Raw genomic sequence first — 26,420 nt, 5'->3', positions numbered from 1 at the left:
AGCAGTAATGATCACAAGTCAGTAATTTCTTTGAAGTCTCTTTGTTGAAAAATGGCAACTTTCAGTTCAGCAGCAGAGTGTCCTGGGGTACCACAATGTTCTGTCCCTGGTTTCTGAATGTTGCCATTTTTTAATATATTTGTGCCCACTTATTCTTTCTCACACCGACCTGCTGTATAAGAAACACAGTAATGAGTGAGGGGAACAGCATAAAACACACACACACAGGTGAGTGATCCTTACATGTTTTCAAATACATGTTCATTTCAGTAACCCTTTACATGTTTAGGTGTGCTTAATGTGTGAGGAGATTCATCATTCACTCCATGGCTCCTCCATGTGTTGTCATCATTTGTTAGTATTTCACTTATCAGGCTCTATCACAATCAAAACTGGGCAATCTGCAGCCTTGTTCAATCCAAGAAACTGTTATTGTAACATTGGAGTCTTAATTTTCTGTTATAATACAGAATTTATTGACAATGGAGGGCAGCAATCCAGCGTGGCTGATTAATGTTAAAACGTACCCCACCTTTTTAAAGTTGCACAGCTAGGAAGAGAAGTATAACAACAGGAGAGTATAACTGGAGACCTAGAAACATTTGCAGATGTGAATTGTGTGTAAAATGGCTTCTGTCAATCCACTCCTCCCACTGTCACACTTATTCATTCACATCCATATAAGTACATCTACACTATTTGCATACAAAAGTTAATTCAAAGGTTACTCTCACCATTTAACACATACACACAGCCTAACAACTGAACAGTGCTTTGATGGCACAGCTTTCTACCTATTCTGAATTGTGACCCTTGAACACAACACAGCCCCATCTGTCCCTGAGACTTAGGCATGCACAGTTTGTTTGTTTTTTCATGAAACAAAACTGAGGAGTTCATAAACATTGCATAACAGCTCAGCAGCTGAGCAATGTTTAGGGGAAAGGGGCTCATTTCAATCAGAGCTAGTACAGCTGATAGCTATGGCAGTTTCAAAGAGTGCAGCCTGTGTTAATCTCAGATTCCACCCCCTCCCCTTTTGTCAAATTTACCTGATTTTGGGTGGCAAATGGCAAAACCAGTATTTTCCTGCTGTATTGCATGTTTTGTGCTCTTGCCTAAAACCACCATAGGAACTCTGAAATATTATCCAAAACTGGCTTTGACTTCTCCAGAGAGATACATGAAATCGACGGTGCTGAGCATGGAAAAGCACCAAAAGTCATGGAGATCACAGATGTTTTTTCCAATTTGACAACAGCCTTCCCTTTCCCAAGGCAGAGAGTGGTTCCAGAATGCCAGCTGCTTTATCCTGTTAATGATAAATGGACTTGCTTGGCGTGGAGTCCATGGCTGGAATGCAGGACAGCTGGAGCCAAGATCAGTCTGTTGCAATTCCCAACAGGCTCATCTTCTTGCAGCGCTGGTCATATGGAAAGTTCAGCCAGCATATGGTGGAAACAAGGAGCGCTCGTAGAGGTAAGGAACCAGACACATTGCCACCTTCTTCTGCTGTCAAAGGCCAATGCTAATTAAATACCAGATTGCTAAGAGGGTGGGAAGAATCAGAGGTGCAGCTGGGTGAAACCTGAAATAAAAATGAGGGTCCTATCATTAAGAATGCAGGGTTTGCTCAGGAGAGTAGCGTAAGTTAATTTTTAAGAATACATTGGTGACTCTTGCTTAGTTTCAACAAAGTGTAGACAGTTTTTAAAAGGACTCATAGTGAAACCAAACTGCATTTGCCTGAAAGGTAAACTTAGTTGATATTTAGTTTTTAGTATTTCACATCAGGGTGGCTAGCACACAAAATTTCCTGTGTGCAATGCCAGCAACAATTTGTATGCCTTTAAAACGATATACACAAATAGTATACTTGGTGCTGAGCTAACTAAGCTGAGCAGTATAAACCTCACCATGTAACTCAGTCCTTAACTCGAATGGAGAAATCACTCTAATTTTGGATAAATTGTTCTAGGAACTCTAATTATAGTGATCCTGTAATGCAAGGCCGAGAGCACTAAATTGTGTGGTTGGTCCTGGACTAGTTACCTGAATTTTTAGCTTGTGTCTTTTGTAATTCTATTATAGTTAGAAATGTAGGAAGCTGCCATACTCAGACCACTGACTGGCAGCAGCTTTTGAGGATTCTAGGTAGGAACCTCTCCCAGCCTTCCTACGAGATGCTGAGGGTAGGACCAGAGACCTTCTGCATGACAGGCAGATGCTCTTCCCGTGAGCTTCCATTTGGGCTGGAAAACTTTGAAAAAGGAAGTTTGAGGTTTAATCTGAGGTTCTCTGTTTCATTTCCATTCTCCCTTAGTTTCTCTTTTATCATGAATATTATGCAGTTTTATAAATTGATGGGTTTACTTGTGGTCTTTGACTACACATTCGAAGCCACTTTTGAGGGGCGTGATGTGATGATACAATGAAATAAATGCCTAAATAAATGATAAGGAAGGGACCGGCTTGCAAGTCAACGAAAGTCTGAGAACAGACACAAACCTTGCTCCTTTCAGACCCACTTTTTGACAGCGTTGGTCTTCATGAATTGGCCTTCAATCAAAGAATGATTTTGAAACCTGCCTTTACCTTGGGAGGCCGTGTGGCTTCAGTGGCTTGTCGTGTTCTCCAAATAAGAAGATACTTGAACAGTGAGTGTTTCTTGAAGAGATTGCATTCTCTTTTTTATGCCACCCTTGTGTGCGGTATTAAGGCTGGTTCATGCATACATGTACATCACCTGATAGCTCATTATCAGTCAGGGTTCCCTCAGACTGCCATTATTTTGCAGGGTGCATTCAAGTGCACACCGGAGCATTTAATTTGTGCATTTGTAGTGGATTGATGCTCTCTGTCACCCTAGTTCAGAGGCAGTGTTAGGGTAGCGCGACTAGTTTGGCCACATGGAGCACCGCACTGCAGGGAGCACCACAAGAGTGCTGCAGAACGGAGCACGAGAAGGGGAAGCATACGCCAAATTTTAGTGTTGCACAGGGTGCTGCTTGAATTTGAGAGCCCAAAGTCCGCCACTGTCCTAATGTAACAAATCTGCTTTCAAAACCCAGGCTTTTTGTAGTTCAGAATACACATCATGAGTAGTTGTATAGTTAGGTATTTTTAAATCTACTGCACTGGAGGGGGTTTGGATGAGACCACAGTGTCCCTCTGTCCCCCTCTGTTTGGCTGTGCTGGGCTCTGCCAGTGGAGTAGCTCTGCTGCCTCAGAAGCCCCAACTGCACCCGCACAAAACTGTTAGAATTGCTGATCTATGATTGCAGTCATAGGATTGTTGTCTTTCACATGAGGGTATATGTTTTGACTCCACAGAATGGGAAGTGGTGGAGACAGGATGTTTGTGTTACTGTGTTCCATGGAGTGGGACTATTGTCCTTTGTCCTTTTTCTCTTTGTGGTCTGATGCTAGAGAGAGAGGGGGGAACCATGTTGCAGTGCTCTGTGTGTGTTTATATGTAAATAAAGTAGATTAGCCAAAATGCTGAGTTGCTGAGGTCTGTTATGCAAAGCTGCGAAGACTCTGCAGATCCCTAAGTGTGCCGATGTCTGTTGGCATCAGTCGCTGTGATGTTTGGGCTGAAGAAAGCTAATGAAGCTCCTGAATGATCGACCAGGATGGAGGGAACATGCCAGTCGGGCGCGTGTCTCTGCCAGGGTCCTACTCCAGTGTAGGCTGAACTCCTGACAAAAACAACACATTGGCAGCAGCTGCCACTGAGGTTTCCCATAGGTGGTAGCTGGTGCATGTGTGCCCCCCCCCGTGGGGCATTTCAGGAGTGGGAGGAGGGCAGGGGGTGGATGGCCCCAATCTAGAGTTTTCTGCTATGGCAGCCTTGCGCAGGTCTAGTAAAAATACAAAATTTTCCACTCCTCCTCCACCTTGCCTTCTGTTTTGGATGGCGTGAGCGGTGGGGGCTACAGATGTGGCAGTGGTTCCCACATTCCATTGAGCCCAGCTGCTGTTCACCAGAGTTTGGACTGCACCCTTAATGGCCTTACAGGGGCTCCCTCTTTAAATGATCATGTGTGTCACTTCACTTACATTTCAAAATGCAAGCAAAGCCCTGCTGTATTTTGGAGCCCTTTTGCTCTTTGAGGCCCTGGACTCCTGCCCCAAAGTCCTGCCCTGATTGTCACACTTTCCCATTAGATATCGACAGTGTTTACATTTTGTTCTAGGCAGCGACTTCCGCATTCATCCTTTGGTGAGGGAGGCCCTGGACAGCAGGAGGCCTGTTGTTGCCTTGGAGAGCACCATCATTACACACGGCATGCCATATCCCCAGAATCTGAGGTAGGCAGAGACTCTAATTTTCTTGCACAGTGAAAGCTGCAAGCTGGACTAAGCCAGAGACTGATGCACACATTCACACACCTCTCCTGACATCTCATTGCTTGTTGATCTGCAGCTAAACTGAACTCATGAACTGCCTTCATTGAAAAGGACTATTTCTGGGGTCACCAGGTCAGGGGCATTGCTAGGTATTTAAAGGACTTGAAGCAGAGGCCACTGACACAAATCTACATAGAATTTGCATGTGCTAATTTAGGTAGATAGCCCTGGGAAGTTGAGGGGGTGGCTGAGTGGCAGGGGTCTTCGCCAGTAATGCATTTTGCATTGTACCCAGCCACTGGGTGAGTGGCTTTTGGGGAAAATTTTAAGAAAATGGAAGTGGCAGAAAATATGGGACCCACCACAAGAGCCCCCCCCCCCGGGCCACACCGTAACAATGCTGAGGTCATCAGGAAAAATGACAGCTCTGTCAATTACATTTGACCTTCAATGACTGCTTCAAAAGTTCTAGCTATTGCCTGAAGTTGCAGTCACCAAGTAATAAACATATGCATGAAGGTAGGATCCACTTAAGCCTGTTTCATATTCCTATAACCATACATTTTTGATGGTAGTGAAGCTTGATAAGCCTATCTGGGGCAGTCTTTGCACAGCAAATGAACAGATGGCACAGTCTCTTTAGGATTAAGGTACCACTGCAGATTGCAAGTGAGGGAATTGCATTCTTGAACACTCCTCTGGGTGGAGAAAGTTCATTGACATTAGAAAAGCAGCGCATCAGGGAATGTGTAGAATCTGAGGAAGGATACACCAAATGATTTATCTCTATGTAGATTGCCATTCAGAATAGATAAAACCAGGACATTTTTTCAGCCGGAGCTCACTAGAACCTAGTCCTGGCACCTCTCAGGTGGGCTCCATTGCCATCATAAGAGAACAGGGGAGGGGGTCATGGTGAGTTCCAGCACCTCTTTTTCTAGAAAAATAGCACTGGTCAATAACCTTGACATACTAGAGAATAGGTTTTATGTTGGCTAAAGGCAGGGCTATTAGGACAGTGGGGATCCCAGATTGCCACCTACATTTTTGAGCAGGGATTGGGGAACCTATGGCACTCTAGATGTTGATGGACTCCCATCAGCCTCTGTCAGCATTGCAGAATGGTCAGAGGTGATGGAAACTGTACTCCCAACAACATCTGAAAGGCCAAGGGGTTCCCCATACAGTGGTGCCTCGCAAGACGAAATTAATCCGTTCCGTGAGGCTCTTCGTATAGCGTTTTTTTCGTCTTGCGAAGGAAGCCCATTGATAGCTTAGCGGATTAGCGCTATTAGCGGTTTAGCGGCTTTTAGCGATTAGCTGAGAAGCGGCTTATCAGTGGATCAGCTGATAAGCGGCTTAGCAGCTTAGGGAAAGGGGCAAAAAAGGGGGGAAACCCGCAGGAACTCGCAAGACATTTCGTCTTGCAAAGCAAGCCCATAGGAAATTCGTTTTGCGAAGCACCTCCAAAACGGAAAACCCTTTCGTCTAGCGGGTTTTCTGTCTTGCGAGGCGTTCATCTTGCGGGGCACCACTGTATCTGATTTTTCCCTGTGCTGGCAATCTGGCCATAAATTGATAACACAAGAACCTCATTGCCATTAAAAACTAACCCAAGATTTGTTAGGCATCAGATTATGTAGCCACAGGGGAAGGAAATGAAATGTAAATAAGGGTGTGGTGAGGGATTGGGTGATGGAGTACAGTTTTTAATACCATGGCAACTTATTTTGCCTTCTTTTTCTTTTGCGTTGCTCGCAATGCACCAGCATGGCCAGAGAGGTAGAAGAAATAATAAGAGCAAATGGGTCTGTGCCAGCAACTATCGGCATTTTAAGTGGTCGCATCCACGTGGGCCTCCAGAATGAACAGCTTGAGACTTTGGCCAAGAGCAAAAACGCAATAAAGGTGTCTCGGAGAGATCTTCCCTACGTTCTCAGTCAGGTATTGGATTGAATTCTCGGGGGTGTGTGTTTTCTTTTATGTTCCCCTGGTTCAAATCTCTGTAGAGCACACATAATCTCTGAACATAACATAAGAACACGAGAAGAGCCTGCTGGATCAGTAGGACTGGAACCACGGCAAAGCAGTGCCACTTACCCCTAACTGAGACAACCACTCCAGAAGGATATAGTGCTTGATAGTATTGAAAGCTGCTGAGAGGTGGAGGAGAATTGACAGGTATATTTCCCCTGAATCTCTCCCAGCAGAGGACATCATGCAGGGTGACCAAAGCAGTTACTTGCGAGCCAGATGGGGTGACCTAGTAAACTTAATTAGGTCCAGGTTCTCCATCCCTGTAGCTTACAGTTCTTATGACCAGTGGCCATGGATAGCCTTGTCTCCATTAATTTGCCTAGTCTCCTTTTCGAGCCACCCAGGTTGGCTTACATTGCTGTATTTTGCCCAGTGGTGGAACGATGTGAGAGGGTTGGAATCTAAGCACTCCTTGCTGAGGGTCTTGTGCAATCTAGATTATGACTGGCTGTTCCACACAGGGCTTGTCTGGTGGTACAACTGTGGCTGGAACCATGATTGTGGCACACAAAGCAAAGATCCCTGTATTTGTGACGGGAGGAATTGGAGGGGTTCACCGCGGAGGAGAGAAGAGTAAGAGAATTAATTTTATAACTAGAAATTAAATTCCAAATGCTGTTTTAATTTTATAACCAGAGGTTGAATGCTAAATGCTGTGTGTGTGTGTGTGTGTGTGTGTGTGTGTGTGAGAGAGAGAGAGAGAGAGAGAGAGAGAGAATATTCTAGGCTTATAACCACCTATCATTTTATGGATTTCCTCTAGGAATGGAAAACTTGGGGCCTTTCAGATACTTTTGCATGCTAATTCCCATAAGCTCAGCCTACAAGGATGATGGGAGTTATAGTCCAGCAGCATCTGCAGGGCACCACATGGGCTACATCTGAGTTAATGGCATTTCTCCACATTCTTCCCTCCCTACCCTGCTTCCTCTCTGTTCTAGAGGTGAGAACCAGGACACCCTCCCCAATTCATATACAGCACAGTCTCAAAACTGATCCATCCCACACACCTTGTAGTTGCTACTTAGAAACACATCGAGTTAAACTCATTCACTCGTTTAGCGCTACAATCCTATACACACTTGCCATGGGGTACACTCAGTGTTTTTTTCCCTTAAAAATGTTTAGGGGTACTCTCATTTTGACTCAAGAAAATCACCATTTTATAGTTCAGACTGGGAAAAATAAATACAGTAAATGGACAAAAGTACAAAGATTCACAAAATGTTTAAGGGTGTGTGTACCCCTGCGTCCCCCCAGAAATAAGCAGTGGGTACAATTCACTGAAACCAACATGACTTATTTTGGAGTAGCCATGTATAGGATTAATCCAGGGCCAGCCAACTCATGAGGTGGGCTGAGGCAGCCACCTCAGGTAGCAGAAGCCCACGAGGCAGTGCCTCTGCAGGAATGCTGCCCACCCCACCCCACCCCCTCTGCCACCGATGGAGAAGCAGCAGTGCCGAGATCTCACCGAAATACCACAAAATCTCTTGAATTCTCATTTGGTCCATGAGATCTCGCCACTGCCGTTTTGTGGATGCTGCCAAACAACCCAGGTAAGGGAGGCTTCAGCAGGGACGGTGGCAGCGAAAGGGCAGGGTGGCACTTTCCTGTTTCACCTCTGGTGGCAACATGGAATGCACCACTCTTGGATTCTTCTGCTGAAGTTGCGTCTTGTTTGACCTTAGACCGTAGAAAGCCACAGCCAATTAGAGTGGATGGTAGTGGCAAGATGAGCCAATGGTCTGACTCATTATAAGGCAACTTCATATGTTACTTTAATACAGAATTATGATGGTTCCCACCCTACCAGTTTGCCCATTTTGGTGGCTATGAAATTTGGCAGGGCAACTGTCTTTTCAGTCTTTTCTCCCTATCCTTTTCAGCTTTGGATGTGAGTGCGGACCTGACAGAATTAGGCCGTACTCCAGTTGCCGTGATTTCGGCAGGTGTGAAGTCTATACTGGATATTGGCAGGACATTGGAATATCTGGTAAGGAGCCACAAATGCAGTGCAGAGGGAAGGAACAAGAGACAGGAGGCTGGTTAATCTGGCCTTTCTCAGTTCTGTCGTTCCAGCTTCCCGTAGAATTTACTCCCATATTTCAATGGATAGTTGTACTGTCATGGCTGTCCTGCTCAGAACTCTGATATTCTGAAGTAGGGATAGTGGAGAATTTGATAACGTTCACATTTAAAGGCAAGCCTCTGTAATTTATACTTTCCAAAGCGATGTGCAAACCAAAACACAGCCAGCTTTCAGAATTTTCACTTCTCCGAATTTTGCAATGCGGTTCTCTGGCCAAGTATTGTGTACAAAAAAGCATATGCTGGGGCAAAGTATGCATATGCTAGTGAAAATAACCTACAAAAATGTTAGGGGACATTGCTTTGCAAAAAATTCTATATTAGGCAAAATTGCATGTGAATGTAATTTGCACTAAAATGCTTAGTAACTTTTATGAGAACTTTAAATTGTGGAAAACTGATCTTAACATTGGGAAAAGGAGAAATTGAAACTGACAGATATGCCTATCCCTCTTTTGAGTGTAGTGGAGGTGAAGGAGGCAAATTATCTGTTTTTATGAATGTTTCTACGCAACCAAAGTATTAATCAAATTGATTTGAAACTGGCCTAAGTTCCTAACACAGAAACTTTCTCACCTAATTTATTTTTAAAGTAGTTGGGTGACTTGTGCACTCACAGTGGGCTGCAGTGAATACTTCCACGAGCCACAGGCAGCCCACATGCATTATAGAGATTATAGCAATTAAAATGTATATATTTTGAGGTTGTAGACACAGTTCAAAGACAAAACAAGAAAGAGATTTGCATCTAGTTCATGAGATCGGATTCTATCAAGTCCATGGAGCTGGAGGAAAGGGCATGTATTTTATCCTTTTGTGTGAGAGTGGTAAGGGTTTCCTGTTTGGGGAGGGGCTGTACCTCAGTGATACAGCTTGTGTCATGGGTGCAAAAGTCCCTAAGTCCTGACATCACCAGGCAGCAGGGCCCTCAGCTAGTCAATCTAAGAAAGACACCTGCCCATTGCAGCAGACAGTGAAGAGCTAGCTGGACCAATGGTCTGACCTGGGATCATGGAAATGTCATTTGATTCTGTTGAGTGGTAAGTGATTTGGTCCATAACCCAGAAAGATGGCTTTTGCTTTCATATCACATACAGTATTTTCACTTTGCCCCCGCTCTTCACCTCTGCAGGAGACTCAAGGTGTCTGTGTGGCCACCTTTGGAGACTCCAGAGAGTTCCCAGCCTTCTTCTGCCATCAGAGCGGCTTCCAGGCCCCATATCATGTGCAGAACGAGGAGGATGCTGCACAGCTGATTGGTGAGCTGTCTGTGGAACGCTGCGCTTTTTGAGAATGGAGTGTTTGAGTTCAAACCAATGAGTTTCTCAGTTTCCCTGAGGCTGCAGTTCATTGCCCACATAGTGGGGAACAAAGCCCATTGTAGTTGGGTTTACTTTTGAAGAAATGTGCATGGGATCAGGACAAATCTGTCCCACATGCTCCTTTCCATCCTTGGATATCTTCTCTTGTTTTCAGTATCCTGTTCTTAACAGCAGGGCTGGTGTTGAGGCTTGGAAGGTGCAGCAGCCCTGGCAACCTCTCACACCCCATGTGACAAGAGCCCCCCCTGGACCCAGGGCTTTTTTTCTGCTGAAAGAAGCTCAACAACTTAGGGTTGTCTGTCCAAAAGAGGTGGGGGTTCCTGCACCTCTTATTCTAGAAAAAAAAGCACTGCATGGACCTACTGAAGTTAGTGGTGGGTGGCCACCTTGTTTCAATCTGCTCTTTAGAGTGAATATGCCTGTTTCACTGTCTTGGCTCTGCGCGTGGATTGGAATGTAATGTAAGCGAAATAATTATTATCTATAATTATTTATTTTTAAAACATTCTGTTGTGACTTGGAGCTGCTAAGTAGCAGGATGCTGTACTGGTAAAATCTCTTTCAGAATGGTCGTCCAGGAAGTGACTGTATGTCATAACGTGCCACCTGTTTCCAGGGAAATTGTACAGAAAAAAAAGGATGGCTGCCCCCACGTATCTATGCACTCACTGGGGCTGATGGGAGTTGTAGTCCAAAACGTCTGGACGGCACCAAATTAGTGACGGCTGCATTAAACTTTGTTGGGTGCAAAGCAGTTGACATCAGAGGCTACTGGGATGAAGAAACAAATTGCAAGCACAGGCATATACATCTATAAGCGATGAAATTTGTGATGCCACCTTTGCCACCTGTTTCAGCAGAGAAACACAGTTAATGACCTTTCTTCCTCAGCCAGGTCCCTAAATTTGCAGTTGGCCAGTGGAGTGCTGATTGCAGTGCCCTGCCCTGAGGATCAAGCTGCTTCAGGACAGCTTATTGAAGAAGCAATCCAGCAGGCTTTGAGAGAGGCTCGGTAAGCTGCTGCTGCTGCTGTGAAATCCCATAACTTTTCTTAACACAAATGTTCTGGGTTTGTTTTGGGTTTCCATAGCCCTGCTAGAGCACCAGCCAGAGGGGGGCGGGCAGTTGTCCACAGATCCCTGCGGCTTCTTACACCCAAGCTCCAGCCAGTGGGTGCCCTCTAGGGGCAGGTTTTCTCCAGTCAAGTTCCTCCACTTAAAAGCCTGAGCTGAGCTCACCTTGGATAATCAATGCATATATTTATTAAGTTTGTAGCATAGATAGGGCTACCTGATGCATTTCCCCCTTTTTATGGATAGAAAGATGATTTATTTGTGCTCTTCTCATATACAAATATAAAATTACTGGTTCTCATCCAGATTGCTCTTCTTACATTTGCAGGGGAATAGGGATTACAGGAAAGGAGCTTACACCCTTCTTGCTGCAGAAGCTAAACAAGTTATCTCGTGGGGAGTCACTTAGATCCAGTATCCTTTCCTGAAAATGCTCACTTCTTACTTCCCCTCCTCAAAATCCAATTACATAATTCCCCCCCCCATGTTCTCCATACTTTCTGGGAATCTTACACTGCCCCAGAGCAACATTACATTGGCAGCATTTTGGGAAATTAAAATAGAGGGGGATCTTTGCACCAATTTCTTACACCTACTTTTCTTTTAGTTCTTGGGTTCTTCCGCTTTTATTTTCCTTTCATCATACCCTTCCCCATATCAGATATTGCCTTGATCAAGAACAACGCCAAGGTGGGCAGCCGCATAGCTGTGGCCCTGAACAAGATTCAAAGAGCCCAGGGCTGGGGAGACGACTTGGCTCAAAATGAAAATGTATCTCCTGTACCAAAACCAGTGAGTGGCCTGCTCCGTAAGGGTTGCCACTCTCTCAGAAAGAAACAGCTTGGCTGCTACAGCTCATTTGCACATCGCCTTAACCTTGCGGTCTTGGCCTCGGGCTCCTCCAGGCAATGTGATGATTGAGCATTCATCCAGATTTCTTTGCACAAGGCTTACCTGGTGGTTAGACTATGTTAAATGAGGGTCTTTAGGTCAGCCACCACTTTTGCCTTCTCTAAGACTAGCAGTGCTTCCCTGCAAAATATTTTTTCTCAAATGGAGATAATCTCAGTGTAGGTAAAACAACACAAAAAGTCACAAATGTGGAGCTGAAATGACGAGATCTTAAAAGTCATCTAGTCAAACTCCTCGCTGATGCCAGTTTATGATGTATGTACACCAATCGTGTATGAAAACAGAATGTCTCTTTTGTCACAATGATGCTTGCTTGGAAATGCAAATGTTGCAGTCATCGAACAAGAAGAGCAAAGAGGCATGACTCAAGGAAGTGCTTTTAAAAGCAGTAACTTTTAGGAATGCCTAATGCATTTTCAACCACAGGCCATCCACAGGGGCACTAACACAAACTAACACATCCTTTTTAAAATGGATACTCAAAAATAACTTCCAGCAAACATGCTGAGTTGTTTATCAGCTGTCTGATGTTGCATTGAATGTTGGACAGTGAATATCTTGAGAGTTTTTAAAAATGCAATTTGACAATCATTTTCTACTTTCTCTCTGGAGGTTGTTTATTTACAATTTGCATTAGGGCTTTGCATTTATTTACTTTTTTCAATACGTACTTTGTTTTACTGCTCCTAAGGAAAACCTTTTGGTTGAAATGCACTGACCATTCTTCTGCGGACAAAGTTGATTTATTTGCTCCCACTGCCTTTCAGGGAACCCTCTCAAGGTGGCCTATGGAAGACTTTTAAAATGCAACATAATGTGAGGCACATATAGATAACAAGGTGCCCCCATGTTATGGACTACAACTCCCACCAACCTTTACCATTGGTCATGTTGGCTGAGGCTGATGGAAGTTGTAGTCCACAATATATACAACAGATGCCACCACATTGTCTGTCCTTGCTGTGAATTTACTACTTTCAAGCATCTGCTTGAAACAGGCCTCCTCGTTCTCTTGTCTGATAACTGCACACCAAGCTTTCATTAATATGAGGGGCATATCTAGATCAGCTCCTGCGCAACTTCTGATCCACCAAGCCAAGTGTTGATCATTATTAGCCCACCAAGGACTCAATAACCCTCCTTTGTTTCTACTGCCTCGGTGGCACTGCAAAAACTGTGGTTGTCTTCTGCTTTGAGCAGGGCTGGGGAGACTGTGGCCCTCCAGATGGCGTTAGACCCCAGCACCCCTAAGAACCAATCCCCATGGCCAAAGGTCAGAGTTGATGGAAGCTGGTGTTCAACCATGTCTGGACAGCTGCAGGTTCCTCAGCCTTGGCTTTGTGGGCATGTCCTGGAAGACGGGCTCTGGAAGAGAGCTCTGCTGATGGCTTTCTCCCTCTCACCCATCCACCCACCTCTTGTTTTCCTTTCAGGTGGTCATTGGTGGCATCAACGTCGATTTCATAGCCAAGGCAAGAGATGCAACAATAGTGGTAATTGCACCTAGCAATATTTAAGCTGCATTTTCCTTACCCTAACCTGTTGCTGTAAAGCTCATCGGATGCAAGGAGCTCACATGTCACCTTTCCAGACTATTAGGAGGTATAAGGGCTGGCAGTCTGGAGGCAAGCAGGTACTACCCAGGCAGGTAACCAAGCCTAAAAGGTGTTAGGCAAGCAAACAGGTGTATAGGTGGTTAGAAATGGGCTGATCTGGCAGATAGAAATGGGCCGTCTGAGGATTTATACCAGGCATAGGCAAACTCAGCCCTCCAGATGTTTTGAGACTACAATTCCCATCATCCCTGACCACTGGTCCTGTTAGCTAGGGATGATGGGAGTTGTAGTCCCAAAAAAAAAATCTGGAGGGCCAAGTTTGCCTATGCCTGATTTATAGAGATGTTGATGATGTTGATGTGAAGGCTGAATTTGTGTCATCAGAGAAATGAAGGCGGGGGGAAGCAGTCTTCAGGGTGCAATAGAAAAGCCCTAGCTCACGGCTTTTCCCAGGTATGTCTGTCTGCCCCACGTGAACAGCTCATTAATTCATTTATTTAACAAGATTTATAACCCACCTAATCAACAAAAACCTCTAAGTGGTTTACATAAAACAATATGAAATATCCATGAGAAGCATACCATTAAAATATAACTTTAGAAACAGGTAGATCTAAGATTTATTGAAATATAAGTAAAACCAGCAGTTTTGGAACACATGCCTAACAAGTTGGTGTTTGGGAATATGTACTTGAGTGACACGTTGCTTAGACTAACCTTCACCAATCTGGTGCCCTCCAGTTGTTTTGGACTACATGGCCATGTTGGTGAGGACTGATGGGAATTGTAGTCCAAAACATCTGGTGGGCACCAGATTGGTGAAGGCTGGATTAGACTGGGAAACTGGTTCAGAGGCAAAAGGTTTACAGGATCAGGCAAAAGCCTATTGGTCCCTTTTTCCCCACCTGATTTGTGCTAAGCTGCAATACCACCCTTTGGCCACATGTAGCAGTGTCACTGTAATGCAGTAGTTTGTCGGGCAATTTACCACAGTGGTGCAGAGAGTAAGCTACTTGTTTCCTGCTGCCAGAGATGCCAGCGCCCTACAGGAGGAAAGAAGGGAGCATTCTTCCATAGGCAGGTTGCAGCAGCGGCAGCTTAACACTGCCTTGTGGTGCCTAGGTGTGGTACAACTTGCCTCCCAGCCACTTCTTCTGGGTCACAGGTGTTGCTATGATAAAAATGATGGTTGTCATCATCATACACATGGACCCATGAGCTAAGAGAAATAAAAACGTTCCATAATAAGTGATGAAAACTCTGCGGAGTGCGGAAAAAGAAGAGGGTTTAAAGCTGATAAATAGAGTTGTTCACCCTATGTCATCTAGTGGAACATTTGATGCCAAGTGATGCGACACACCTCTTTGGTAAAAGTGAGCAGAGTTCCCTAGCCAAATTTCTGGCCTCCTTTCTGATTAGCTGACAAGTGGATGAAGACAGAAATGGAAGAGTGCGATGGTTGTTTAATTAACAATTAACTAAGAAAACACTTCTTAATCCTTGGAGACAGAGAAGAAAAGTACAAACCATGATGAATGTTGGCCTAGTGGATGATTGGATTTTATAGATTTTCCATTTCTAGAAGAAATATGGGAACCTCAGCTGATGACAGAAATAAGTTTATTGTAAGGAATGGCTGTAGCCTAGCTCATTTTGGATGGGGAAGGACCATAGGTGATTGTCAGAGCACCTGCCTTGCATGCAGAAGTTTTGAGGCTCAATCCCTAGTGTCTTCTTATCGGGCTGGGAAAAGCTCCTTTCCGAAATCCTTAAGAGCTGCTGCCAGTCAGAGTAGACAATGCTAACTAGATGGATCAATAGTCTAAACTTGGCAGCTTCCTGTGTTCCAGTCCCATGAGATCACATAAAGTAGAATAGTCTCCAGAGAACTTGGGTTTAACTGGAGCCAGTGTTGACAGCAGTAGCTTTATAGTACCAGCTGGGAAAATCAAGGCATATCTAATTTTTGTCCTGTTCTGTTAATTTCTCTGCATTTGCAGGGCGGAGGACAGACAAATCCATCAATAGTGAGACAGTCGTTTGGTGGTGTGGGGAGAAATCTAGCAGGTAATTTATTCTAATTTTGCTCTCTGCAGGGAGATACTGGGTCCAGCATATTGCTATGCTCAGCCCCCACATCATTGAGCTAGGAAGTTCCAGGGTCTCAACTCTCCCCAGATTTGTTGGGAAGGAGGTCATTGGATGGGCTTGTTTGGTGCTTTTGATATTTGCTTTTTATTTACAAATAGACAGGTTGTGGGAACAGTCCATTGCTCCCAGATCTCTAGGGAGACAGCCAGCACCCCAAAACACTCTGTTCTGGCACTTCCACATGACCTGTTTATTGAACATTCATCCTCAATTGTTTGCAGGGAGATTAGACAATGTTGGATATTTAATGAGGTCCCATTCTGATTTGTTTGTGGGGAGGTTTGAAGATGTTGCATCAAACGAAGTGTTATCCCACACTTCACAGGGTGTGTTCTTTATTGCAAAAGGTCCAATCTTTTGGGGAAGTGGATTTGTTGCGCAAGACTCCCAACCAACAACATTTGTGCAACTTGAATTTGTCAGTATGCGCTTGAATCCCGCCAGAACATGATTCTGAGAGTGTTACGTCTCTCTTAGTCTCCCTCTCAAACTGCAACCTCTCCTCACATGCAGACCTAGATTGCATCATCCTCAGTAAGGAGTGGGAAAAGGGCATCTCTCAGGTATTTCCTAGCTGTTCAAAAGCCTGATTATTGATCCTGAGCTAGATGGATAGTTTGGCCTGGTAAAAGGCACTTTCCTATATAAATTAAAAAGAGTGCAGTAGATATTTCACTGACTGATGACCCCAGAATGCTTCTACCTTGATTTTCAGATTCTAGGGTAGTTGGCAGATAATCCAGCTTTGTTCCATTTCTCTTCCATTTTCAGATTGCTTAACTCGTCTTGGGAAGACCCCGTTCTTTATCTCCGTCATGGGGAAGGATGAGCATTCAGAGTCCGTCCTACGCTACTGCAAGCATATGGTAGCTCACAGCTTATGGTTATTCTAAACTAATCTGTAGCAGGGTGGCTGTTTTTCATACTGCAGATCACAAAATTTCATCATTCCAGTCCCAGATACCCACTCTCTGCTTACTATGAGATTCCTTGTGGGAGCTCTTCATTTTAGGGACACAGGAAGCTGCCTCATAACTAGTCAGAGGTGAGGTCCATATATAATAATAATAATAATAATAATGTTATTAATTATACCCCACCCATCTGGCTGGATTTCCATAGCCACTCTGTGCTGCTCAGTATTGCCTTGGTCCTGTATACCTGAAGGAGCGTCTCCACCCCCATCGTTCAGCCCGGACACTGAGATCCAGCACCGAGGGCCTTCTGGCGGTTCCCTCATTGTGAGAAGTAAAGTTACAGGCACCCAGACAGAGGGCCTTCTTGGTGGTGGCGCCCGCCCTGTGGAACGCCCTCCCATCAGATGTCAAGGAAATAAGCAGCTATCTTATTTTTAAAAGACATCTGAAGGCAGCCCTGTTTAGGGAAGTTTTCAATATTTAATGCTGTATTGTTTTTAACACTCGATTGGGAGCCGCCCAGTGGCTGGGGAAACTCAGCCAGATGGGCGGGGTATGAATTAATTCTTCTTCTTCTTCTTCTTCTTCTTCTTCTTCTTCTTCTTCTTCTTCTTCTTCTTCTTATATAACTAGAGATGCCAGGGATTGAAGCAGGGACCTTCTGCAGGCAAATCAGATGCTCTGCCACTGAGCTACAGCCTTTCCATAGCAGGGAAATTAGAGGAGGGGAATCTCAGATCCACCTGACCCTCCAAACTCTCCCCAGACTACATCTGCCTCGCTCCAGGTCACAGCCCTGAGTAAGCAAGGCCTGGCTGGAATGTGTCTTTGAACTCTGATAATGGCTCTTCCTTGTCTGGACGGAGGACCAAGAGTGGCTTGTGCACAGAAAGCAGCCTACTGTACAAAAGATGTAAATTTTACATTCCTTTTTCTGCCCACTGTTGTGTCAGTCTCCACCCACCACTGGAATGGGACCCTCAGAAGGATGTCCAAAAGGGAATGAGGCTCTCTGGCCTAGAATGATTCATCCGCCCCTCTTTTAAGCTAAAGAGAATGTGGAATTGAGGCAGCAGATTTAGAAGGCAGCAGAAATGAGCTGGGGAAAGTTGAGAGGCCTGCATGCTCCAGGGCCAGGGATATCAGTGAGACCCAGGTGCATCTGGGATGTGCCTACCTGTCCCAGTCTGCGCCTATGTGACGCTTCCTGGATTAACATTTGCTTTGTGGTGTTATTCCAGGTCTCCTTGAACTGGAGGCCAGATTCATCATGCAGATGAGGAAGCACATTCACTAGCTGGGCAGGCATTTTGCTCTGAATGAGCTGCAGAAAACAGAACACTAAATTTGTCTTTCTCCCCTTACCTTGAGGACATGAGAGGTGTCTTGCGACTGGAAGGGCACAACACAGCCACCTATTGTTCCGTGTTCACAAGCAGCGGAGAGCTCTCCCTGGGCTTGGGAGACATGGACATCCACCAGCAGATCACAGAGCAATACGTAAGACCCTTCTGCGTACGGCGTGAAATCTCAGTGCCTCTTTTCTGCTTATGGAGCCCTCTGCTTTCCTAAGGGGCAGAGGATATTTTCTCAGGGTACCTAGGAGGGAAACAAAGGGGAAATCCAGAACTGGGTAATTCTGGAAGGCGGCACTGTGATGGAGTGCTGAAAGCCACCTTTCTGCCACTGCCGCCTCCACCCACAACTCCTTCCAGACTCTGTGTTTTTGGACGTGCCGAGCTGTAGAAACACAGATAAACACAGCCTCCTTGGTGGCTGAGGCGTATTTTTGGGACACTTAATGGAAGGGGTGATTAGGAGTGATTCAGGTGCAACCCCACCCTTTCTCCCATTAATAAAAAAAAGCTTGTTGGAGGAAAAAACTCAAGTCTGCACTTAACAGCTGATACTGTTTGGTTAAGAAGGTATGAATGCCTACCAGTAATCCACTTATCAACAAGACCCTTAAAAGACTGGAGCTTAGCTCCTGGAAAGAAAAAAGTGGTCATTGTTCCCACCCTCTCTCCACCTTTTTCCGATCCCCATTTCATTTATTAAAGGAAGGAAAAAAGGAGGCACAGCTATTAAACGATATATGATTCCCTTGGATTCCCACAGAATAACACAGCAACAAAAGTGCCTCAGAATTTCTGCCGGCTTCTACCTGTTGATGGATGCTGCTTGCAGTGTCGCCTTCAGTGAATGCAAGAGGCTGCTGGAGCAGGAGCGGGGAGCCTGCTGGACTACAAATCCCATCAGCCTGAGCCAGTGTGGCCAGGGATGATAGGAATGGCAGTCCAGCAACCTCTGTTTGATCAGAGGTTTCCCACCCCTGACTAGGATGCTGGGCAAAACGTTAGGCTAGGTCTACACTAGTTAACTCGTATAGCAGGGTTGGGACTGCAATCCTATGCCTACTTACCAGGGGGCATATCCCATTGAAACCAACAGGCCTTACTTCTAAGTAACCATATGATTCTACTGCTTGTTTTAAAATAATGTGAATGCCTTGGATTTGTTGGATCCTGTTCATGTTTGTTGAGAACTAAGCCCCATTGGTTTCAGTGCGGAAGGCATCTGCCTAGACCAGGCTTCCTCAGCCTCGGCTCTCCAGATGTTTTGAGTCTACAGTTCATATCATCCCTGACCACTGGTCCTGCTAGCTAGGGATCATGGGAGTTGTAGGCCAAAAACATCTGGAGGGCCGAGGTTGAGGAAGCCTGGCCTAGACCTTGGAGACCTCCTTCTGAGGCTCTGCCAGATGACCTGGTCATGGAGCATCCTGAATTGCTTGTGCAAAGATGGCTCAATATCTGCTCCTTACTAAGCATCCTGATGTGTTTGCAGGTTGGCTATATGCCGTCACATCACCATCCCACATTTTTATAGTGTTTCCCCATCACTTTCCGATCCACAAAAAGTTCATTTTTGTCCTAGCTCCAGTCCCAGTGTGAGTAAGCTTTTTTTCAAGGCTTACAATGGCATAACTCAGGCTGCAGGTACAGATCATCCTAAGGCACTGCTGTAGAGTTCAAGAATGACATCAGGGTTCTTGAGACCAGGACTAAAGCTATGGAGATGATTCAGCAGCTGGTCCCACCCATCCCACCAGAATTTGAAGCTGAGTCGTGGCAACACTCACTTGTGGGACTCACTTTCCTTTGAGTTTGGTGCTCTTGGAGCTACATGCTTCTGCAAGGGACCTGGGTCTGTTGCTGATGGTGGATCTGCAGCAGAGTGGTGTCACTGGGCCAAGTGGCATATGCCCAGCCACAGAATTTCCTTCTTTTACTTTAGGAAAAGAGGAACATCTCATTCCTGGAATAAACATGGATTTCCAATTGCCAATATTGTCTGTCTCTCATGCAATTTCCTTCAGGTGTCCACGTTCAAGGAGACTCTGTGCTCAGCCCCACTTGTGTGCATTGATGGGAATGTGCCCGTGTCCACTATTCAGTATGTCTGTCAGATTGCCAGGGAACATCACCTAGCAGGTAAGAAGGGACACTCACAAAGCACAGCCTAAAATGCATTGTGTTAACAGAACATAGGAAGTGGCCTTATACAGAATCAGACCTTTTGTCTATCTACCTCAGTATTGTCCACACTGACTGGCAGTGGCTCTCGAGTTTCAAGCAGGGGCCTCTCTCAGCCCTATGTGGCAACATCATGGATATTACCTATGACCTTCTGCATGCAAAGCAGCTGCTCTGTCACTGAGCTACGTCCCTTTCCACCTTCTCCTAGTAAGGGAATGTTCCCGGCATCATCTCACTCTGGCTTATTTTGCTGCTTATTTCCAAACCGCAGAAAAACTATTACGCTCAACACCCTGTGTTCTGAGAGAGGGTGGCATATAAATAGAATCTTGATGACAAGGATATATATTTTTTCTTTGCATTTAGCTCTTGTACAGTAAATCAACATTTTAAGAATGCAATGTGATGAAATCTCAAGTGACTATGAACAGGGAATTAACCATTGTATTTGAATAGTGACATCTTTGAGTGTCAGTGGAGGGCTCATCTGGGCGTCCCTTTGTGCTGTGTTTCTAGGCACAGGTCTGGACTTTAAAGCTCCATGTCCAAGCTGGTTTTTTGTGTGTGCCCTGGTGCTTTTCTCAGCAGCCAACCAGATTTATAGCATTGGTGCTGCCCTGGACATTTTAATAGAAAGCAATGTCTGTAAACTAGACAGATGCATCATTGAATACACATGATTCACGTTTGTTGGGTCATTATCGACTAACCCCATTTGATGCTCTTCTGAAGTGTGTTACGAGCCGACAGATGTGGACAAGGCTTCTAAGCCATTCCTTTCAGAAAGCTGGAGAGCCCTGGCTTGCATATCTCCCAATCTACGGGAACTAAGAGCAATCAACCGGACCCTGGGACATCCTGTTTCGGCAGGTGAGGAACTGTTGAGAGTGGAGACTAGGAATCTTTTGTCCCCTCCATCAAAGCTAGGAATATACTGCATTTGCTTTATATACTGAGTCAGACTGTGGCCAAACTATCTTAGTATTGTTTGTCCCAGGTTGGGAACCTGCGTGCTTCAGGCCACACCTGCCATCAGCCCTGATCATTGGCCATGCTGGCTGGGGATGATGGGAATTGTAGTCCAGTAGCACTATGGGTTAAACCACAGAGCCTAGGGCTTGCTGATCAGAAGCTTGGCTGTTCGAATCGGGATGAGCTACAACTGCTCGGTCCCTGCTCCTGCCAACCTAGCTGTTCGAAAGCATGTCAAAGTGCAAGTAGATAAATAGGTACCACTCTGGCGGGAAGGTAAACGGCGTTTCCGTGCGCTGCTCTGGTTCGCCAGAAGCAGCTTAGTCATGCTGTACGCCGGCTCCCTCGGCCAGTAAAGCAAGATGAGCGCCGCAACCCGAGTCGGCCATGACTGGACCTAATGGTCAGGGGTCCCTTTACCTTTAACACCTGGAGGGCCACAGGTTCCCCATTATTGATGTAGAACCATGCAGTCTTACAAACACATCTGTCACTAGATCACCATCTGTCCACCACCACCATTAGTCCCTTCCAGCTGACTTTTCCTACCATGACCCTACCTAGGAAAAAGGTTCCCCACTTGTAGCCCAGAATGACAAGACAATGACAACAATTTTATGTATAAAAATACTTGTTTGCCGCCATTCCGTAAAATATATCAAAGCTGTTTACAGCAAAACTCTGTGATACAATGGCTCAGCACGTCTGGCTGTCAACCAGGAGGTTGGTGATTTGAGCCCAGCCAGGGATAGCTGTGGGCAGGATTCCTGCACTGCAGGACTAGATGACTCTAGGGGTCCCAACCCTATGGGTGGCACTGATGCTCTGTGAATAATTTTCCTTCATTCTTAAAGATATGCCATCTACATTGGAAGATGCTGTCAAAACCTCTCTGACCCTGGTCCGGCCCTTACTGGGAGAGTTGCATTGCGTAGTTGTGACACTTGGCCAACATGGTGTCCTGGTTTGTGGCCGGAACATGGATGGGAGGCTTTCTCTTCACCCTGGAACTTTCAACAAGGTAGGAGCACGAGGCAGCAAACTTGAAGGGATAAAAACAGTGAAGGCAGGAGGCGTGAGCTACAGGTAAAAGGTGCTTGACAGGCAGGGAAGTCTGATGCAAAATTCTACATCAAGCACAATTTCCCAGAGTTCCTTGGGAGGAAATCTTTGACAGTTAAGCATTAAAAATCTAGGGATATTGTGGCAACTTAAGCTGACGTTTAGCTCGCAGATTTAATATACAGAATAAGAGAACAAGAAGAACATACGTTTAGAGAAGACTGGAAAATGTTTATTGAATATATGGGGGGAAATTGTGTACACTTGAAAGCGTTGGCAGCATTAAGATAAATTCAGCAGTGTAAATAAGTTTTGATGTGATGTAATAATGGAGTGCTGAATGGTTTAGTATATGTAAAATATTCAGGGATTTATGATCGGCAAAATGAACCATGGAAGGAGAAGAAGGGAAGTCATTGATATTTTAAGGATGATTAAATGAGTATTCTAAATTGTAACACAGAAAATTTAATAAGAAATCTATCTATCTATCTATCTATCTATCTATCTATCTATCTATCTGAGGATAATGTCAGTGTAGGCAGAAATTTGACCCTGGGAGACGGAATTCAAATATTGCAGAAAAATGGAAGCTATTAAAAATGTTGTCCCATCCTCACTTTGGTTTTTGAGTTTTCAGTAGATTGTGTAGGCAAAGGGAAGTTTTTCTCCGTCTTTCATAACACTAGAACTCATGGACGTCCCATGAAGCTGAATGTGGGAAAATTCAGGACGGATAAAAGAATGGACTTCTTCCCACAGTGCATAGTTAAATCTATGGAGTTTGCTTCCAGACAAGGCAACGATGGCCACCAACTTGGATGGCTTTAAGGGAGGAGAATAAGACAAAGGCTATCACCGGCTACCAACCTACCGCAATACTGTGCCTCCACTGCTGGTCAGAGATGCCTCTGAATGCCAGCTGCTGGGAGTCACAAGTTGGAAAGAGCGCTGCTGTACTTGGGTCCTCCTCTCAGTCTTCCCACAGGCATCTAGCCTGGTTGCTGTGAGAACAGGATTCTGGATTAGAAGGACCATTGGTCTAATCTGGCAGGACTCAACCTTTGCGAACATGAGGACCAGTAACTTTCTCAGAAAAAAATGATAACCTGAAATTTTCAGAGTAGTCAATATTGCTGTTATGGAACAGTTTCAGTCCAAGAAAGCATTCATGAAGCAGAGTACATGTGTATACCCCTTAAAAAACAAATAAATCCAGAAATCCCACTTTTCAGCTATTTGGTGAACTTTTCAATCTTGTTATTTCCGTACTTTTTAGATCTGTTGTACTGACTCTGCTGTCAAGTTGATGATTTTATTCTGGACAAGATTTAATCTTTGTTTTATGGTTTTAATTGTTGACTTGCAAACCCCTGGAGAACTTTTGTTATTGTGTGGTACCCATCAAAATGTTTTGGGGGGGGCCGGAACTTAGCCATATTTGCAAATAGATTTCTGGATGTCCATTTGCAAGTATGGCATTTGAGAATGAATTTTCTTGGGTTATCACTCCTAAAATAGAAATCAGCTTCACCTGTGGAGGTACTCCTGACCTGATCCCTAGGGTAATAACTGCTTACTAGTATGACACAACACTTTATCAAGCAGAGCTTATTACCCGCTCTACTACTGTTACATTTCTATCTCATCTTTATTCCAAATAGCTCTAGGAAGTGTACATTTGTACCTTGGAAGCTGAACGGAATCCGTTCTGGAAATCCTTTCGGCTTCCAAAATGTTCCAAAACCAAAGTGCGGCTTCTGATTGCCTGCAGGAGCTTCCTGCAGCCAATTGGAAACTGTGGAAGCCCCATCGGACATTTGGCTTCCAAAAATAGTTCACAAACCGGAACAGTCACTTCCGGGTTTGCGGCGTTCAGGAGCCAAAACTTCGAGAACTAAGCTGTTCGAAAACCAAGGTACGACTGAACTTAGTTCTCATCTTCATTTTACCATGAAAACCATAGCTGTCAACTTTCAGATTTGAAAATAAGGGATCAGCAGCCTCACCTGTCCCGGGGACAGTCTACAGGATATCTAACAATCCAGGATAGCAGTGGGAAACGGCGCTGGAGTAAGGGAATTTCCTGCAAAAGAAGGGAAGGTTGACAGCTATGATCAAAACCCTGTGAGGTTGCATAGGCTGAGCAACCGTGAATGGCTCAAGGCCAGCCAGTGAGCTTCGTGACCCAGGTGGGGATTTGAACCCTGGACTTCCATGTCCTGGTCCCACACGCTAACCTCTTCACCGCACTGGCTTCTCCTGAAACGAATGAGAAGTTCCCTTCTCGTGCCAACTCCATGCGTAGTTCAGTTGGGTCTCTGGCTCCCCACCTCTAGGGTCTTTTCTACCTCTAGCATTCACCTGACAGTGTATAAAAGGAGCTGGCATTCGTCTTACACTTCTCCAGGTTCAGGGTGTCTCCCCCATTCTCTCTCCTATCTCACCTTACAGGCCACTGCTGCAGAAGAGCTGTGTGCTGTTCACTACCCAGCGATCCCTGTCCCCGCGGAGGAGATAGTCAATGTCTCTGGAGCAGGTGACAGGTATGTTGCCAGCTGCCCAGAGAGGTTCCTGCCATAGCATCAGGCTCCTCCACCTTCCTCTCCTTGGCCCCTGCCCCCCTGGTTGCTGTGACAACATAACAGTGCCTGCATGTACACGGCATTGCTAAGGAATCACTAGTCCAAATATTTATCCAGAGGTGGTGAGAGAAACGGGAAGGCTTATTGTGAGCTGTCATTTTCCTGAGCCTTTATATGAAAGAAAGAGAAATGGAGGCAATTAAGTCTCAACAAGACATTGACATCTTTGCTCCACGTGCCTCCAGACGCCGCAATTGTAAAAAGCACCTGGAGCCTCTTAGTGGGGCAGTCAGGCTTTGCTGAAATGGGAGCCTTCAAGACCTTGACGTCTCAAAAGGTTCTCCATCAACTACTCATGGTGGTGCCAGCACCACAGTCATCCTCTGATGCTAGGGAAATGTGGGTCTGGGAGAGGGACAAGGGGTTTATACTGGGGTGCAGGATGAGAACACTAAAATAAAACCACCATAAACGGTGAACTTCAGTTGCTGAAGAGCTTAGTCTTTTCCTTTGGTAAGCTGAGTTGGCCTCTTCTCTCTTCAGCTTAATGGCTGGAATCCTCGCTGGGCTGCTTGCTGGAGAAGACATAGATGATTGCGTCCGGATGGGCCTCTTGTCCGCCAGCTTCTCCCTCCGTTCGTATGAGCCAGTTTCTCCAGACATCAGTGCCACCAGCGTGAATGTGGCAAGGCTCAAGGCTCAGCAGTGGCCTGTGGCAAAGCGCTGGAAGTTGACTTAAGAGTCGGGCAGCCCCTTCTGCACCCTGAAATGGGCAGATGCACCAACATCTCTCTCTCCTACCTGGGCCTGCTTTTGAACTGAATTAAGGTGGGCTCCGTGATTGCATCAGGAGAAGAGGAAGGGAGGCTGGCTGGGTCTCGCCATCTTCCCTTTACCTCTTCACCATTCTTTATTGCTAGGCCCAGTGCTTTTTTTCTTAAAAAATGTTTAGGGGTACTCTCATTTTGACTCAAGAAAATCACCATTTTATAGTTCAAATTGGGAAAAATAATGTGGACAAAACTACAAAGATTCACAAAATGTTTAGGGGTATGTGTACCCCCAGAAAAAAAGCACTTGGCTAGGCCTATGACCTAAAAAATTTAAAAATGGAAACCCTGCACCAAGAAAAGTTGAATTATGCAACCTGTCCCCATGAAGAACTATTAGAAATAAAAAAAAATAATTAACAGATGGTGCAATGTTAGTAGTAGAAGATGCAAGAAGCTCATTTTGAAACTGAATGTAACGATTTTAATTTTACTTTTATTTTAATTTTACCTTCAAGCCAAAAGGCGGCATTTAGCCTGGTTACACAGTCGAGACACTGCTACCTCTATCATGTTACGTGACTCTGATTTATGTATGTGGGAGGTGGGCTCAAATGTGTTTTAACTCAATTAAGCGGTGGCGGACTTTGGGCTCCCAAATTTCAGCAGCACCCTGTGTGACGCCAAAATCCCCCCGTCTCTCATGCTCCGTTCTACAGCATCGTTGTGGAGACCCCTGTAGTGCAGCACCCAATGTGGCGACCTAATCGGTTGCCCTCCAACTCTGTACTTTATCACAGATATGCAGCATTTTGTTTTCTCCTATGACTCTCATCCGCCCTAGGCAGTGTGGCCATCAGTCAAGGATGGTGGGGGATGCAGTCCACAACATTTGGAACGTACCACATTGGCCACCCCTGCCTTAGGCTGTTTTCTGCAAGTGATGGTTTGAACCAATTTTCTCAAAGGTGGGGTGTGCCAACCAAATTGCATTCCCGGACTAGGAGCTCTTGTAGTGTCACAGAGGCTGCTGGGAACAGCAGTGTGGCAAAATGGACCCTAGTGTGGGCATTGCCCCAA

The 26,420-nt window shown here is 45.3% G+C and overlaps 1 protein-coding gene across 1 annotated transcript; it reads left to right on the top strand.

Annotated features, from left to right (window-relative positions):
* Nucleotides 1-1,325: 1,325 nt before the first annotated feature.
* LOC309351325 (uncharacterized protein) lies at nucleotides 1,326-25,629 on the top strand (the record flags this gene model as incomplete). Its single annotated transcript, XM_081878898.1, has 19 exons — nucleotides 1,326-1,479; nucleotides 2,523-2,657; nucleotides 4,200-4,314; nucleotides 6,123-6,297; nucleotides 6,852-6,963; nucleotides 8,280-8,386; nucleotides 9,614-9,740; nucleotides 10,695-10,815; nucleotides 11,205-11,290; nucleotides 11,538-11,668; nucleotides 13,222-13,281; nucleotides 15,345-15,411; nucleotides 16,267-16,361; nucleotides 17,784-17,912; nucleotides 19,792-19,906; nucleotides 20,684-20,821; nucleotides 21,778-21,944; nucleotides 24,440-24,531; nucleotides 25,114-25,629. 19 exons carry the CDS (start codon nucleotides 1,326-1,328, stop codon nucleotides 25,307-25,309), a joined length of 2,322 nt encoding a protein of 773 aa, XP_081735024.1. The 3' UTR covers nucleotides 25,310-25,629.
* Between the last annotated feature and the right edge of the window lie 791 nt (nucleotides 25,630-26,420).

This window comes from Podarcis erhardii, assembly GCF_964252035.2.
Source record: "Podarcis erhardii genome assembly, chromosome: 10".
In the NCBI taxonomy this organism is placed as follows: domain Eukaryota; kingdom Metazoa; phylum Chordata; class Lepidosauria; order Squamata; family Lacertidae; genus Podarcis; species Podarcis erhardii.
The sequence above is the reverse complement of the archived record's forward strand: the minus strand, read 5'-3'. Positions and strand labels throughout refer to the sequence as shown.